This window comes from Centroberyx affinis, unplaced genomic scaffold (genome assembly GCF_046629955.1).
Source record: "Centroberyx affinis isolate AG114_WGS23_722 - 3 ecotype Tasmania unplaced genomic scaffold, CSIRO-AGI_Caff_v1 ptg005175l_1, whole genome shotgun sequence".
NCBI classification, from domain to species: domain Eukaryota; kingdom Metazoa; phylum Chordata; class Actinopteri; order Beryciformes; family Berycidae; genus Centroberyx; species Centroberyx affinis.
In genome coordinates, this window is record NW_027282572.1 from 15,736 (window position 1) to 33,637 (window position 17,902).

Genomic DNA, 17,902 nt, shown 5'->3' on the forward strand with positions numbered 1-17,902 from the left:
CCACTGGAGGCAAAGAAGAGAGGAAGAAAGGTAAAGGACCAGAGGGGTGTAGGAGGTTCTGTCGTGCAGGAAAAAGAGGGGAAAGGAAGAGAAAGAGGAAGAAACGAGAGAGAAACAGTTGTTGACAGAAGAAGAGAGAGGGGAACCATGTGGAAGAACCATCCTGTGACAACCTTCCAACAAGCATGCATAGGTATGAGTGTTACGAGTGTTCACTGGTATCGCCAGTTACACTACCTCATTTCAAACAAATTAAATAGATCCAATTTTATACAGTTTTACACAAGCCATCCAATTTTATACAGTGTTTCATATAGTATTTACTTTAGACTCTGTGCCACACATTTCCAATTTATCATATATTTATGTTACATGTCTGATTGCCTCAAATCCCCTTTGGTCGATGTATAAGATTCTTCAGGCATTTTTATTTTTTTTTCAGGCAGTGATTCTTCCAACAAGACAGCAGACAACTACTGTACACTGACAGACATACAGACAGACAGACACAAATATACAGAACAGATACAAAGAGATAGAAAGAGAGAAAAAGAGAAACAGAGGGAGAAAGGCAGAAGACCAGAAGCAGATTGAGCGTCATGCCTGCAGACAAGTTGACTCTTGAAAGATGGCAGTAGACTTATACAAAAGAGGAACTCAACTGGAAATCAGTCAATCAACAAAGACATGATCAGTAAAACCGTAACATCCACAGAAATATATTTGGCTTCTTGTTATTAGTTTATTCATTCATTGAGATCTTGATCATCAAAAAAGCAATAAAATGACCCAAATTGAAGCAGTGTCTTTCCTGGTTCCATCAAGTCCATGTGTGTTTTCTCTCTACACACATCTCTCTTTTAAGCAAACAGTAGTTGAGGCAATCTCAGAATTATATGCCCAAATCAGCCAAATAAGCATAGCAGTTGTTACCACCAACAATGGTAAAGTGATAGTCTTGCCACAACATCACATTTTGACTCCAACAACTCATAAAGTTAACAAGAGAAAGATACTGCTCCCAAAAGGGCTGGTACCTACATTAAATTATAGACTCTGTACAAGCTGTCATGTTATTCCTCCCCACCAAATAATTGTTCAATAAATAAATGAACATGTGCCATTGTGTAAAGACATCTTGTTTGCAGTTTTGAGCCCTCTGACCTTGTTGTTGTGATCTGCCAGACTAACGGTGAGGTGCAACAGCAGCCCAAAGAAGAATGGTAACAATTCAGGAGGGATTCAGTTCCCAGTACTTTAAGTGACATTATGAAAATAAAATTATGATGGATCTTGTATGAATGGTAGCTGCCGAGCTATCCGTCTCTAGTCTCTTAACAAGTTGTCAAAATATCCTCACATAGTGATGCTGTGGAAGAGCCAGGGTGTCTGTCTGGGTGTAAAGGTGCTGAAAACCCGACCAAACCAAGACTGCTTTACAGCCATGGCACACATTCTCACTTATACTGGAGGGGATTTCAACAATTCAGTAGAAAAATAAACATTGTCCCAACATTGCATAAAGAAGCGATCAATAAATAAATTCATTCAAGTCAATAAACCTTTTTTTTTTTTACCTTAAAAGTTTCTCACACAATCATCAGAGTGAGCGGAGAATGTGTTCTCCAACAGAGAAAGATGAAAATAGCTGTTTTTGTTGAAGTAAGTTCATCAGTGAGTCATGCACAGACAGTTCCTCTTCATCGTCTCTGTTTTGTTCTAACTCTCCTCCACTGGAAAACACACATTCTTCCCCAGGAAACACATGCTTACTCAAACATCATTATAATCACTATCACACTCCAGGCAGCTGCATCACAGTAATCACGATGAGCAGGAAGACACCGATCTATTCGGTTCTAGTGTTCAATTCTACTCTTCTGTTCTATTCTATTCCCTGATTGACTGATTGAACGGCACGCGGGGTTTAATTTTCCCGTGAGCCCCGGCCAATGAGTTACTTTGTTTCCCACTGATGGATTCTCTCGGTACAACCCGATACCTCCTAGTTTGAGTGATCGCTCTATTTACAACATAAACATTCCTCTATCTGTTCTCTATTTGCCGTTGCGTGGTAGTAGACATCAAATAAAAATGCAGGCCTAATTTGCGAGCTTGAGCGCAATCCCAAAGCAAAGTGGGACTGAGAGGTGTAGAAAAATAAACAAATCATACTGTACTAGAACAGTTGTGACTGTGAGAGAGGCGATTTATATACTCAGACTATTTACATCTATATATGACAGAGCTGCCACTAGTCTGTTGGGAGGCCAGTGTTTTGCCTGTCTATTGCTGGTTACAATTTAGATATTTATGTCTGTGTGTGTGTCCTTGTGTGTGTGTGTGTATGTGTGTGTGTGTGTGTGTGTGTGTGTGTGTGTGTAGTGGTGGTCTAGGTGAGCCAGCAGTGAATGTGTACTCATTTTCAACAGCTCCCTCCTCCATGTTTGAAAGAACCCATTGTTTATCTTTGTGTCTTAAGAAAAGCGTTTGATACTGTCCCATGTGTAGCATGAGGAGACATCAAAACAACGCTCTGCTTGAAAACAGCCTCAGATCATGTACTGCAATCTGTCTTCCAGTACATTCCATAGTGGTTATCATCCTCAATTTATCACAACTACTATATGATAAAGCAGCTGAGGGTTCACGTTGTTAAGTGGCTCGGTTTTGGTTGTCGGTGGTGCTAAAAGCTTTCAGAATGGGAACCGGGTAACTTGAACAGTCCAAAGGCAACCTCTGATCTGTTGGATTGCATCAGTGCAAAGAGATTTGCTTATACAGCTCTGTCTTCTCCGTCATTCACTCCGTGAAGCAGACTTGCCAGTCAAGCCCACCGCAGGCCCACCACGGCCCAGCCCAGGATACTATGGTTCAGTGCAAAGTCTATACAGTGCTGTATAGTACAGGTACTCCATAGTACTCTGAAGAAACATGCATACAGAAAGACAGAGTAGGAAGCACACTATCTTACAGTACAATCCTTATCTGTGCAGTGCTGTGTGTGTGCAGTCAACAGGACGGGCTTGTCCCTGGTTTGTGCCTTGGGCATCCCGGTGCCACAGCATCATAGAATAATGTATCTTAGAGGGTTAAACTGCATTTCACTGAAATGCTGATATTTCCGTGTCTCAGGTTCAGTAAGTCTGGTATGATCTGGTCTTGCGTTGCATCATGAGAGTATCTTTGTTGGAGCCTACCTTAATTACTTTTATTATGAGAAATCTTTTGGGTTGCCATTGTGAAGATTGTATTAAAGTATACTGTGTGAGTGATGCTGCTCTTCAATGTAAGGGGGAAATTAATTTGATTAAGCACTATCTAATATGTTGAGTAATAGCTGTAAACAGAGTAGTTCTCCCATTGGAAAACTGATTTGTTATATCTTATCATACACTTATACATAGATTTTTGTCTTGTTCTTTTTTGCTTTATTAGAAAATTATTGTTATCATTATAATGTTTTCTTATGATAGATTTTCATTATCATTATAAGACAATGACAGGGTCGAGTTGCTTGTCTTCGTAAAAAGCATGCATGTTTCCATTCCCCTCCTCTTGATCTCCATGTGGTTTCATTTCCCTGATGCAAATGTCACGGTCAGTTGGTGCTCCTCCTCCTCGTTCCTGCCCTTTCTTCCGTTTCTCCATCCTCACTCCATTCCTCTCCTCCTTTACCTTTGGGATGTAAGGCGTACAAAGAAATGGGTGTCCTCAGTTGCATCAGCTCGTGTCTCATTGTGAGTCCCCTTCCAAATCTCCCTCCATTTCTCACCAGTCTCAAGAATTCATCTCGCAACCAAAAAATTGTGTTGTTGATACCTGAAAAGGAACAGATTAATAGATATATATTGTATTATTATGCTCATTCCTTCCTGACTCCGTGGTCAGTCTGTAAAGAGTTTCATGACAGCCGGGTACTCAGTTGGTTGCCATGGAAGCCGCTGACCCCCCCTGCTCCTCCTCCTCTTCCTTCTCCTGTAGTGTCTGAACAAAGCCGGAAGTGACGTCTGAGGCCTTCCGCTCTGTGATTGGCTCCGCCGGCGGTTGCCCCGGACTACTGCCACCGGAGGCATCCCCTTGTTGTGTGGGCGGAGTCAACGTGGCTGACTCTGGCTCCATGCACAGCGTCAACTCGTCCTCCTGAACGGGACAGACGGGGCGTAACACACACACACAGCAGGTTCAGTCAACTTCTGTTACATAGCTGTTTAGAAATAGCTTTACACCACAAATTGATAATTTGCCATCTAAACATATTAAGGTACTTCCGATAACCATGCCACCTGTGTTTACCTCACCTTGATCTCCTCCTCTTCCTCCTGCTGCTCTAGTAGCGGGGAGTGTTCTGTTCCCACCATCTCATCTCCAGAGGAAATACCAAGGCTCGGCTCCACCACTGCTGCCACACCCATATAGCCACCAGCCTCCGCCTGATAGGCCTCCGTCTGCCCTGCATTCCACAGGTCAACCAATGGCGGGTGAGTGGGATGGACCAGGCTGTGGATGGTGCTGTTGGGCGTGGCTTGCAAAGAGTGGTTGGCACTGTGCAGCCTGTGCTCCAGGGACTAGAAAGAGAAGGATGAGACCGTGATGAGGAGAAGCAAGGCGTGAGGGGTTAGACTGAGAACTGGAGTGTGTGGAGATCTATCACTCATTACCTGTTCTCCAGCTCGACTCTATCTTTGATGACACACAACACCAAGCAATATTTATCAAAATACGCAAAGCCTGGTGTCGGCTGCCAAGAAAATATTTCATGAAAGCAATACAATATGTGCCACTCGCTGACTATGCCATTGATCAATACTGCTTTCCTGTGTACACAGGAGGTGACAAGGCAGCTCTTTTTGATGTAGCTATGAGATCGAGGCTATCATTCTATCCTGGCTGAGACTTGTAGTGTTAAACCTGTAACAGATGCTTTTTTGATCTATTTGAAAGAATATATTTTACAGATTGTTTTGACACAATCTCTCTACTCCAAACTTCAGATTTGACGCACCCTCCTGATTCTGAACAAGTGCACTCACACTTTTAAGGTGCTCAGGGGGCATGAATTATTGACATGAGTGGCTTAGAGCAAGTAAATATACACACACTCTCACACCCAATCTCAATGCCATCTAGCGTCTCATTGTGGCTAATCCTGTGCGTACATCCTCACAGATGCACAGTCGCACCCACAGACACACAGAGCCCGGCTCTCACTGAGCGGCTCTGTCCTGAGCACCTGCTCAGCCTGCATGCAGTCACCTGTTGTTGCTGATACTGCAGGAGCTGCTGTTGCTGGTAGTGCTGGATTTGTTGGATCTGCTGCAGCTGTTGTAGCTGACTTTGCTGTTGCAGGTTGTACTGCTGCTGCTGTTGCTGCTGCTGCGACAGGTAGTGAGCTGCCGCCTGCCCGTCGAACCCCTCAGTCCCAGCCATGACATAGGAGCCAGCGGGGGGAGACGCCACACCGGAGGGCTCGTTGTTGATTGGCTCCCAGGCATCAGAGGAGGAGAGGCAGTAGAGGCCCTGGGAGACGTACGTGTGAGGCCACACCTCTGCTGAGGAGTGGTGCAATATCTGATCTGGAAAAGATGAAAAACACGGCAGCTGCTGTTAGTGCTCATCAGGTTGGTAAGGTTGACAGTAAAAGGAGGAAAGTACGAATAAGCGGTCATATTTCAATAGCAAGAAACAAAATAGACTGAAAAAGTACCTCAGGAAATCTTGATACTAAGCTCATATTCCCATGGTTTGCTATTCCAGAACAAGTTCCTTTATCGTAACTAGGGATTTTGCTTGAACTAAATCCAGACAGAACAGTGTTGCTCTGGTAATACATTAAGGATTTAGTTGAGCTTAGACAGCTTAGATCTGTCAAAGATCTAGCATCTAATGACTAATAACTCTAGGCTATGACAATGATGATATGAGTTTAAGGAGTAAATTATACCTTTATTTGCATTGGGGTCATCTTGTTTCAACTGTCATCATATAGTGGGAAAAATATCACCTTCTAACCATTAGAAAGAGTAAAGCGTTTGAGGTATAGCAGACTTTTTATGCAGTGGAGGCAATTAAATGAGGTGTAAATTAGTTTATATTTTGGCTTTGCTCTGGTCTGTCGAGCAGAGGAGGTTGGAGTTAACATGGGGTTAAATCAAAACTCCCAGCAGACACCAGCATAACAAGTTGCTGAATATGTGATCTGACAGAAACTCTTCAAGATGTACTGGATACAGCTGTGTACAAGGTCTGACAACTTCATACTGGCACACCTTACACTAGCGATTCATCACTTGTGTCAAACATTATAATGCAGACACAGCCGTGATTTGTGCTGCTCCCTCTTTCTCTCAAGAGAACGGCATAAATTGGGCCCAAGAGTAAACACAGCCAAGCATTTTCACCCTGTGCTAAAAGTTTATTTGACTTAAAAATGATGAGATAATTTGATGCAAATTCTTTAATGAAGCATCATACCCTTAAGGAGATTTCTTATCTTGCAACAACAAAGCACAATGCAGGACTCATTATAGTTTCACTTGTCTGTACCTCCATGAGAAGGAGGAACAGTTTGTATGGACAACAGTAATGTGGAATAATGACTGAATTTACTATACAGATGCAATCCCTGGCTTTACCATCCAACAGGCCTTGTTGGAAAATGTGAAATGAATACTCAGTTAACCCTCCAGCCAAGGAGAGAGGAGATGGAATAAGATGTCCTCATTACTAAGCAAAATGACACATGCAATACTCTTCAGCTTGCCCTGCTTATTTATACCTACACTAATACTAATGCTTGACACAGCTGTTGTTTAATGATTGTAATGGTAGCTGGCCATGTATTCCATTATTACTACTCTTTATCACTTACAATAAATCTCCTTATAGTCTGCTGTTCATTCAGTTTCAATACCATTAAGCCTTTGTTTGCCTTCATGTTTATGAGACTCTCCTCTCCTTTACCTCGGCTGGTGATGCTCTCCTGGTTGACCTCGCTGAGATGGGCCACACTGCCCTGGTTTGACCCCGACCGCAGGCTTTCTCCGTCCATGGACGTCCAGGCCAGGAGCGTTGCCTCAGAGATAGCAAACTGCTGCAGGATACCTGAGGTCAGAATTCAAAGGACAAGTCAGAATCATTGTCAGGACTTGCATTATGCTTAACTGGCTGGATAACTGGCATCATTCCCAGCAAGCGTGATGACCAGCAGATAATTTTGCTGATGATGTTAACAGGCCCTGTGGAGCGCCTGGCCTCGACCGTGCGGCTCCCTGACCTGCGGCAAAGCGGGCCTCCTTCTCTCCATCGCTCAGGTCACTGTAGGCATCGTTCTCCAGCCGCCGCTCCTTTTCCCGCTCCTGGGTGGTGATGCGGGATTGGGGAACGCCCCCCGCACCCACCGTCTGCATACCCCAGTTCTGCCATTCGATCATGTGAGCTACGCGGCCCTGGGCCATGGCTGTGGGCTTTGTCACCCTTTCCTTCATGGAACGGCTCACCCCTAAGGTGGACAGAGGAGAGGACGGAGTGAGTGAGGTCGATAAAAGGAAAGAAGAGCGATGTGGCGTTAGGGAAAGGAGGCGGAGAAGGAATGGGAGGGGGAAGGATTTGATTTAAGGAAATGAAAGATGAGAGGGTGACAGAGAGGTGATTCAGAAGAGTTGAGGGATATAGAATTTGACAAGGAGAGAGGAGGAAGAGAGTCGACCATCAGGCATGTTGTTAGGAGATCAAGTGGTGGGAATCCAGAGTAGACGAATAGAAAGAAAGTGGGAGGACAGAAACAAGATAGGTGTGTTAATGTCAAGTGTGTAGAGCTGTCTGGTCATGCCAGTATTCACAGAGCTGTGAAGGCCGGTGTAAATATGGGTATCCAGTAGGGTGAGACTGATATATCGGTTTGGCAATATATCAGAGCAATATTGGCCTTTTATTAGAAACTGGGTACAGGCCAGTCAGTGTTGTCCATCTCAAACATGATGGATATAATGCTTGTTTGTTTGATTACATATTTATTGTATAATTGAACAATACTAGACTGGTTGTCTATGGGAGGTTCTTGACCGTAATTGATTCTACTGCATGAATGCATGAATATATATATTATTATTATCATTATTATTATTATTATTATTAGTAGTAGTAGTAGTAGTAGTAATAGTAGCAGTATTTCCTGGGTTTCAATGGAGTTTAATGTACCATTGTTACCACCCCACTGAGCAATTTTACATTGATTAGACGTTTAAAACACGTCTAAATGGCCATAGCCGTCTAGGCTAAATTAAGTTTAAATGGGGTTGAAAAGTGAAAGTTTATTAGATGTCTATACATAGACAATATTATCCTATGCTATATGAGAGCTACGCATAGACGCAATGTTGAAATTACTTCTTGTGCTCAGATAATTATCTTGTAGGCTAGTCTACAGGACTTCTCTGGTGCATATTTTTGGTATTTACAGATGTTTATTCATTGTAATAATGTATTTACTGCTTGGTCTAAAATAGGTCTATACATAGCTGTAATGATCCTGGGCTATATGAGAGCTAAAGCATAGACGCGACGTTGAAATCACGTCTTTTGCTCAGTGGGACTGTTTCAGATGCCAAAAAAAACATTCTGGGGAAAACACTGAATAAACATTGAAGAATTGTTGTTGTTTTTTATTTTCTTGGCACGTAAATGGTCAAATTTAAAGATATTGCACATCGCCACGCCAGCGTCAGTACTAAAATACCAAAAATGCATATCGGTCGACTGGTACTGTTCAGATGCCTGTAGCTAAATGAGGGGACTCATGAACATGGCTTACGAGAATAGTTAAATGACAAGGGTTGTGGAGGTGACACTCATGTATTTAATGAGAATGAGGCATTGCCTGTACAGGCTACAGGGAAGAAGGGAGGGAACGGATATGTCTAGTCTGGGAAAGGTGCATCATGGGATAGAATAGGTTAATTGGGGTGAGGTGGCTGTGTGGCATGAGTAATGAGAGGTTGGCTTGTTGACATGATAGCTTTCACACCTCTGCTAAGCTGCGCTGGGTAAGCAGAAAACTGCGCTCTTTCTCCTTGCTGCCTCACTGAGAACTTAACTCATGCAGACACTGCAGAATATACTTTTTTTAAAGAAAAAAATAATTTCCTGCTATGAAGCTGATACTAGCTGATATTTGCATAATGGCTTTGCTCCATATTTTGTGTGACCAAGACATGATGGCACTAATACATAAATCCCTGGTTATTTGATTCTCTCTGATGGTGGTGTATGGAGATGAAGTTTATGAATAAATTATAGGAATACATTATAGGACAAATCAGTACTACATCGCACAGTGCGACAACTGCACTCCATAGCACTGCACTGCAATTTCACTGCACTCAAATAAACTGCGCTGCACACAACAGCTGTATAAAAGCTAAAACACTGCTCTAAAAAAAGGCACTTCACTGCGCTGCATTGAACTCCGTTTACACAGCACATTACACGGTTCAACACATCCATACTAATACTGTAATCAGAAGTGACAGGACACTCAGGACACACAAAGGCTAATTTGACGCTGTTTCACAATCACTTTAACAAATAAAACTACAACTCCCACTCACCACTCACCTTTTCTTAAAGCAACAAGCTGTATGATGATGCACTGTGGGTAGTGTGTTTCTCAGGTTTGTGATTGGATTCATTGCTATTCCATCAATGACTCATGGGCAGCCATTGACGAACGGTATCGCAGTGTGGAGAGGAAGTGAAACAGGGGAACCCATTCGGGTACCATGCTGACTCCAGCGCCCGCTGAGGCAGGAGCCAACATGGGGTCAGTTTACCAGTTACAGCACAAACACACACCTGACACACCTGTCAGAGACGACTTAGCCAGAGCCCCGATCCCATAGGCATTAGAGTTCCTCTTCAGCCGAGGCAGGATTGACGTGGTGTCTTCCATAGACAGCTAGAGGGAGAGAAGACAGAGGAATGGAGGAGGGAAAAAGTGTGGAGAAAAGGATAGTATGGGAGGTGCGCCAGGGCACACAAAGACATCGAGACAGTGTGTGTTAGAGAGGGGTGAGTGGAAAGGAGAAGTGATGTAGATGTTGGGTTAATACACTGCTATGTGATAAGAGAAGGAAAAAACACTGAAGAGAAGCTCCAAAAATCTACATCTCCCAAAACCTGCTTCCAGATTACTGCGTAGTTTTTGATCCGCACCAATAAGAGACATTAACTGATTCTGATTCTGCTCACTACCTTGCACCACTACTATAACCGAAAGAGAACGACTGTAAAGTTGAGGTGGGGGTTGTGAGGGGGAAAAGAGCTGATTACCAAAGGGTGGGTTAAATCAAAACAAGTGAAAGAAACAAATAGATAGACAAAGAAAAATAGTAGATGAAGGAATGATGTCACAACACTTACATTGATTCCTTCCCATGAAAATTCTGAACGTCCATGCTGAGGAAGAAAAATAGGAGGAGAGAGGGATGGGGAAAGAAGGAGCGGGAAAGAGTAAGAGAGTGGGGAACGATAGAGAGAACATTGACGTGCATGGGGGAAAATGGGAGAGGACAGGGAGAGGAGGGAGGTAAAGAGAGATTGTGACAGAAGGAGATTGCACATCGGACATGCAGAGGAAAAGAAAGGAATAAGAGGAGGAGGGAGAAAGAGGAGAGACAGATACATAGGATTTTCCAGGAACGAGGAAGACAAGAGTCAAGGGCCAGAATGACAGGGAGGAGGGAGGGGTTGAAACAGGGATCAGTTTATATTTGCTTAGTTATGTATAGCAGAGTGAATATGCTATGGATGAATGAGTCTGGTTCCTCTCCTCTCTGGTTACATCTGCTGCCAGAAACACTATAAGCCAGTGGAAAAGTGTGTGTGTCTGTGTGTGTGTGTGTGTGTGTGTGTGAGAGAGAGAGAGAGAGAGAGAGAGAGAGAGAGAGAGAAAGAAAGATGTCAGTGCTGTTTAGAACAGTATCTGATGCTACAGACAGACAGGGGACTGGTGCGTGCGTGTGTATGTGTGTGTGTGCGTGTGTGCATGGGTCCGTGTGTGTGTGTGTATGTGTGTGTGTGTGTGTGTGTGTGTGTGTGCCTGTAAAGGTGGATGCTGGGGACAGAGGAGATAAGCAGCAACCTCTGTCACACCATTTCTCTCTATCAGCTGGATTGACACTAACTAGAGCAGGGACACACTGGTGGGCTACTGGCTGTGCTGAAACATTCTCACCTAACAGATACACAGGCAGGGCTAAGCAAAAATAAATGAATAAATCAATTAAAGTGGAAAAAACACTCCCTCGCAGAGATTCACACTTGTCCCCCGCATGTAGATTCCCTTCCACATATCCACTCCAATCATGTATTTTTTTTTATTTCTTTTAGAACTGTAAGCCTTTAACTGGTATTTCTGCCAGCCTGTCATGATGCTAGCCATGTCAACTTTTTACATATTTGGGTTTCTGCAATGTCAACAGACTGTAAAATGAAAAGTACAGATCATTTAATGCTAGGCGTAATGAGAAAGCAACTACCATGGTAGCAACTACTATCTCCATCAACTATGCCCAGCATGGACCCAGATGGCTCATGTGTATCTGTATCAGCCTCTTCTCGTCCTTTTCTTCACTCCTCTTTCTTGTAATTCTATTCTTCACTCCCTCTCCCTCTCTCCCTCTCTCTCTCTCTCTCTCTCTCTCTCTCTCTCTGTCTGTCTGCCCGTCCCTCCCTACCAGTGGGTTTGATGAGAGATTTACCACACTAGAGTGGTGGAGCTGGAGCCCCTTGAAGCAGCTTTTCCAATATCCCCTCCAGTAGCCCCGACAACACTGATGTGTGTAGCTGTTTTCCCCCGTAGCACCGAAGGGCATACCAGGGCACACTGCATAAATAAATGATGCATTCAGTCCACAGTGCATTTGGTGGAGTTCTCTACATTTTAGCCCAAAATGGTTCCCTCTCCTGTGTCCTGTCCCAGAGGGATCAGTTTAGAGCTAGGGATCAGTATAGCAGCAGTGAGAGGGGAGAGAACCTGAGAAGATAAGAGAGGAGAGGAGAGAGGAGAGGAGAGGAGAGGAGAGGAGGATACAGGGATGGTGTGAGAGAAGTTGGAGAGAGGGGGAGTGATGCCTCTACTGTTTTACTCCGGTCCGGCACTTAGCAGTGACTCTGTCAGACAGACATCAAGCAGCAGACGTTGTGGCAACAGCAACGAGCCAACCGAACCAGCGATTGGTCATTCTTCCAGCTACGCCCCGCCATCTTGAGTGTAGTGGAAGTTTAGCGACTGACATTGACGTGATGTATGTTACTTCGCTACTCTACGAGCATAAGCACTGGCACTTTGCAGGGAGCTAGTTGAGGTAAGCTGCTGCAATAGCAGTGGCTCATCAAGTAGCCTGCCTGTGAAACTGTTTTTTACGTTGGCAGCCATGTTGGTTCCTCCAGTGGAGTGGCAAGCATTCCACTGTTGGAGCCTTTAGGGGTCAAAAGGGGGGCGTGCCACAGTGATGGCTGAAGACACTGATTTCAGACTTACCTGCTCCCCATCCTTCTGGACTGGCACGCCATCTGCCGCTGAGAGAGAGAGAGGGAGAGAGAGAGAGAGAGAGAGAGGAATAGTAATTTTAATCATTTGCATATAACTCAACTCTGTGGCAAACCACAAATCTCAAATAAAATCACAGAAACACCTTGGCTCACTAACCACAATATCCTCTCTAAAATGACTCCAGTCTACATATAACTGACATCTACAGACACTTTATAAATGAACTATGGAGAATCGGTTGCAAATCATCCACAAAGCCATTGCATACACGCGAGGTAGGGTGGAGAGCACCTGAAATACACTCTGTTGGATAAATGAATATTATTATCCCTCCTCTTTCCTGGCTGTCCAAATCCTAATTAAAACATTGGTTTAATTAGAGAGACTGCGCTCGTAATGGAGTTTAAATACAGCACCGGTCTCTAGGTGCCTGCTCTCGGTATCAGAGGGTCTGTGCTCTCAGTGTGTAACTCTCAGGGGAGTTCGCTCCTGTATCAGCATCTGTGTGTGTGAGTGTGTGTGTGTGTGCGTGTACACATGTGTTGCTGAGCCCATCAGGTTTAGGCGGCTGCAATTGGCTGATGATGAGCTATTCCTCTGGAGCAGTGAGAAACACACAGAGTTGTTGCCTCTCTGGATGTCCAGCGATGTCTCTGACCCACTGACCCAGTGATTCAGAAACATCAGCTCCACTCTGTCTCTGTTGGGCTCTCAAATATTACCCTTCCCTCTGAACTCCATCCAGTCGCATCAGATCACTGCAAGGGGGGGCAGACAAGGGACGGGTTTCATTCCAGAAATTGGCCCCTTTTAACCTTTTACTTACCCAGGAACGGGTTTGCTGAACACAACTCACCACCATCCTGCTTCACATTCACACAGTTACATACATTCGCACCTGGGAGCTTCTCAGTACAACAGTGTTCTTTTGGCGGCCACTGAGGAACTCATACAGGAGCATATGAGGGTTAAAGGAAAGTTCCACTCTCAAATACACTCTTACACTGTTATATATCATCAATCTGTGATGTTTAATGCATCCCAGGAGTTATTTTGTGATGTCGTAATTTACCTTTTTGTATACCCACTTTCCCTCAACCTGCCTCGTCCACTTCTTCTTCAGATATCTCTTCTCATTTCCTATGTTTCCCAGAATGCCTTTCTACAACCTCCAGAGAAGGGAACTTGTTGCTTTTAGCTGTGGCAACCCGCAACTAAAAGCAACAAGTTCCCTTCTCTGGAGGTCTGAGCTTGATATTGGATATTCATATTTTCTTGTAAACTTGTAAAGCAAACACATAAAAGCACATTAATCAATATATTTGTACTGGTAGAGGAATAATAATTTGCAAACCATTTTTCTCCTCAATATTTGAGAAAATATATTTCTTATGAGACCTAGTTCATATGGGAAATGAGCAATTGAAAATTGAATGTGCTTCTAAGAAAAACATCTCAAATACTGAAACCAGTGGTTGAAAATTATTCTTCCTCTTCCAACAGTAATCACAAATATATTCATCAATGTGGTTTTACTTATTTACTTTCCAAGTTACTGAAAGGTGAAAAAGCAGATATCCACCGAATATCCAATATCTAATATCAAGCTAACTTCAGTCCAGTTTTAGGTGGAGAAAGCAATAGCGATGCCGCTGGCTGTTTTTTCCAGTCGAGAAAAAGTGAGAGTCGCGACCCTTACGCAAAACACAAAATGTCTTGTGGCTGCATTGCATTATGGTCTATTGATGCTGTCAGTGGAGAAATTTGTATCTCTGCCACTTCTACGATGGATTTCTCCATACTTGGGATTGTTGAACATTGGTGCAAAATACAAAGAAACCCTCGCTGTGTGATTCTGAGGGACTGGCACCCGAATTTGACTTTTACTGTTGATGTTTTAGACTGTTGAAAATTTTTCTCCTGTGAAATTCAATTGTAGCTGGAAATATCTTGATATCTTCTCTGCAAGAAAAAGAAAAATAGACCACCAAACAACAAAATGGACTCAGGAATGCTAAAGTGTTTTAGGGTGGATTTTTCCTTTAAGCCCCATATTCAAGGGCGCCTCAACAGTAGTCGTTGACCATATTCCCTATTCCTCTGCAGTTCCATATTTTTCCATTAAATATAGAAGTAAAGAAACGTAACTTTGCATCGGGACATGCCATTTACAGAGAGGATGGACACATCTATATTCATGGCGCCACATTCGCTATTACAGATGAACTCTGTGTGACCTCAAACGGACTGCGCTTGTCTGGGCAGGCTAGATTTTTGGCACTGTGGAACGTGGCGTGAGACATACTGAACACATATAGACCGATCAGTTACACAGATAGACGTCTCTTCCTCTGTCTGGGGGGAGAGAATGTCCCAGATTTCTTCCCCATCTGCTGGGCTTAAAATCCACCCCACAAACATATACATGAACACGTACGCCCACATACAGTACGTTGGGCCTACAGCATCAAACAAACACATGCCGCACATGCACAGAAGGACACACACACTGCCTCTGCATCTCTCTCTCTCTCTCTCTGTCTCTCTCTCTCTCTCTCTCTATCTCTCTCTTTCCCCCCATCCCTCAGCCTCATTTGGCCAATTAGTAGATTAGCAGTCACTCTCCCCCATATGAATCACAGTATGGCTGAAGAGTTCTCTAGACTGCAGCAGTACTCACTACCACAGGGAAGCCCTCCAGTCTTTATACAGCAATGGACCAGAAACAATGTTATGTACAGTATGTATTATAAAGTGTCGCCTTGAGCCAGCATACCTTTGTATCAGCATGTATATTATCTTTTATATTATATGAGTCTGTGAGCTCCACAGTAAACAGCCTCACATGAAATTACATCAAAGCATGTGCTATTTGTGAAGTAGGCCACAAGGGTTTTAGATGGACTGTATCATGCTATGATTAATCACAGTTGTTTATCTATAGGCTATAGTTCCCAGAATGTCTCTGTGGATCATGGGCCAGTAGCCATTACCCAACATCTCAATGGCTCCTTTGGTCATGGCACACCCTGTATCTGTGCGCTGGGGTAGGTGATGCTCTTGGACTCACAGCAGCACAGTAAGTGAATGCGTAAATCTGCTCCTGAGGAGGCAGGCAGGATCCCTCCTTGAGGAAACAGCAACAACAACAGAGCACATGACCAGAGCTCTGAGCCAGCTCTTCCTCCCCCGGCGCTCTCCCTCCTCCCCCGCACACACAGCGGTACGGCGCTGGATACCCCCCCTGCGGTCATAGGGGAGCCGAGCTCGGCTCAGTCGAGGAGAAAGAGCGAGGAGCGAGGAAGGGAGGGGAGATAGAAGAGCGCAGGAGAAAGAGGGAGTGGGGCGGCCGTGCGTAACGAACAACCAAAGATCTGCAGCGGCTGCACTGTCAACTCCAGCTCTGACGGTAGTGGCTTGATGGCTCCCGCTGAAGTGGGAAGCGTTTGAGCGTCATCTGTCTTTTTTACTCCCAATACCCTGCAGCAATAACGGCGAACAACCGGGGGGGCTTGGTGCTTGTTTACTGTGACAGCTGCAGTAAGGCTGGTTGCCACGGTGGGGTACCGGCTTGGATAGCAGCCTACTAGTGCCGATGTGTGCAGATGCCGGGTTATTCAGCATCAGAGTCTGGCAGGGAAACAGCTGAGGACCAGGGCCCAGATGGCTGGGAGAGTTTGGTGAAGGGAAAGGGAGTTAAGTATGTCTGTGGATATAATCCACACACATGCACAAGTGCACACATACTCCTACACATACAAGAGCACAGCCATTTTTACGGTTACTGCCATAGAAGTTAGTGAAATGTCAATCCCACCCTACATGCCCCTGTCATGGGAGAGGATGATATGCCTAATTAATCTATTTAGACATTATACATGGCAGCCTTGTTCATCTAGTGCAGGTTTGCATCACTGATACGGGCTAAGTAGGTTACAGCAGTGGTGCACCAACTGTGGCAACTAAAAACCTACAGTATGTAGAGTCTTGGGCCCAGCATCATAAACCTGATCACTCACATAAACATCCTAATGGCCTGCTAAATATATAATGAATGTTTATACCTCAGACTGAAAAGATGCTGTTATCCGATTCTGTTTAGATGTAGGGATGAGGAGGTGAAAATCAACCAGTTGTTGAGTGTAAGAAGGAAAGTACTTTGTATGCAGGAAATCTTTGTTTTCTTGCTTTTTGATATTCAAAGACGACTTCCCATCTTTGAGATCATGGCCTTTTCCTTTATCAGTATTGAAGTGGTTAGAAGCTACAGATAACACTGAGACAATCAGTGCTGGTCACACAAACGCGCAAAAATTCACACGTCCATGCACGCATACACACACGCACTCGCCCCCACATATACACACAGATCAGATTGTGAAGATAAAATTCTCTCTTTCACAGTATTATGTTTCAATTTCATAACTCACTCTGTGTCTGAGTCACAGTGTTTACAGAAATGCCTGCCATCCTGTGCCCACACAGAGCCCCTCATTTCTAATCAGCCACACACACACACACGTAAATGCTCACAATTATATGTACAAGGGTCTGCACACACACACACAGCCATATATACTTAGAATCAATTTCTCTCCCATAATGATCACGACTTGTAACCTGGCACCCAGGTACACGTTAGAAAATATGCCAGGGAGGCTCTCACACTCATAAATCTGCAAGTAAAGACCTTCTGCTACCTTGGAGTCCTTGGATGTACAAGCATATGCACACACACACACGCACACACACTAACATACACACTCGCACAGGTAAGGGTCATCATGCCATTCATGTCCCACATTCATGTCTCTGAGGTAGTACATCACTGTGCCATTCACCTTGACTGTGTTCATACGTACAAGGCTTTGCCAATCCGTACAGCAGCCAATCAATCAGCCTCCTACTCTGAAAACTGGTAAATGAGAAACTGGAAACTGGTAAATGAGAGTATAGTGTCAGTTACTGACCGAGTATGAATGTGTGTAAAGGCGTGGGGCAGCGGGGGTGTTCAATTCCTCTTACTGTGTCAGCATTTTTAATTTCATGTCAGGAAATCCTTCTCTATAATACAGTATCAAAAACAACAGGTGCAGTGGTGCCATTGTACACACATATACACACATATGCACATGCACAACCACAATAATGTAAAAGACGGACACAGAATTCATTCAAAGACATGTGCATGAACATGTACATACATACATGCACACACACACACACAGGCTGTACAGAATTGGCTAATAGTGCTTATTCACTGAGTGATGTGTCAGCAGAGGCACTATACCCTGCCCAACTTGGAAATAGAGAGAGAGAGAGAGAGGAGAGGGAGAGAGAGATAGAGGG

At 44.1% G+C, this 17,902-nt stretch overlaps 1 protein-coding gene across 1 annotated transcript; it reads right to left on the reverse strand.

Annotated features, from left to right (window-relative positions):
- Positions 1-3,921: 3,921 nt before the first annotated feature.
- On the reverse strand, positions 3,922-9,955 carry LOC139666869 (protein FAM131B-like). Its single transcript, XM_071546209.1, has 6 exons — positions 9,853-9,955; positions 7,277-7,501; positions 6,964-7,104; positions 5,257-5,576; positions 4,302-4,568; positions 3,922-4,143 (listed from the first exon to the last, which is right to left on the reverse strand). The coding sequence occupies exons 1-6, from the start codon at positions 9,947-9,949 to the stop codon at positions 3,922-3,924; spliced, it is 1,272 nt and encodes a 423-aa protein (XP_071402310.1). The 5' UTR covers positions 9,950-9,955.
- Positions 9,956-17,902: the final 7,947 nt, after the last annotated feature.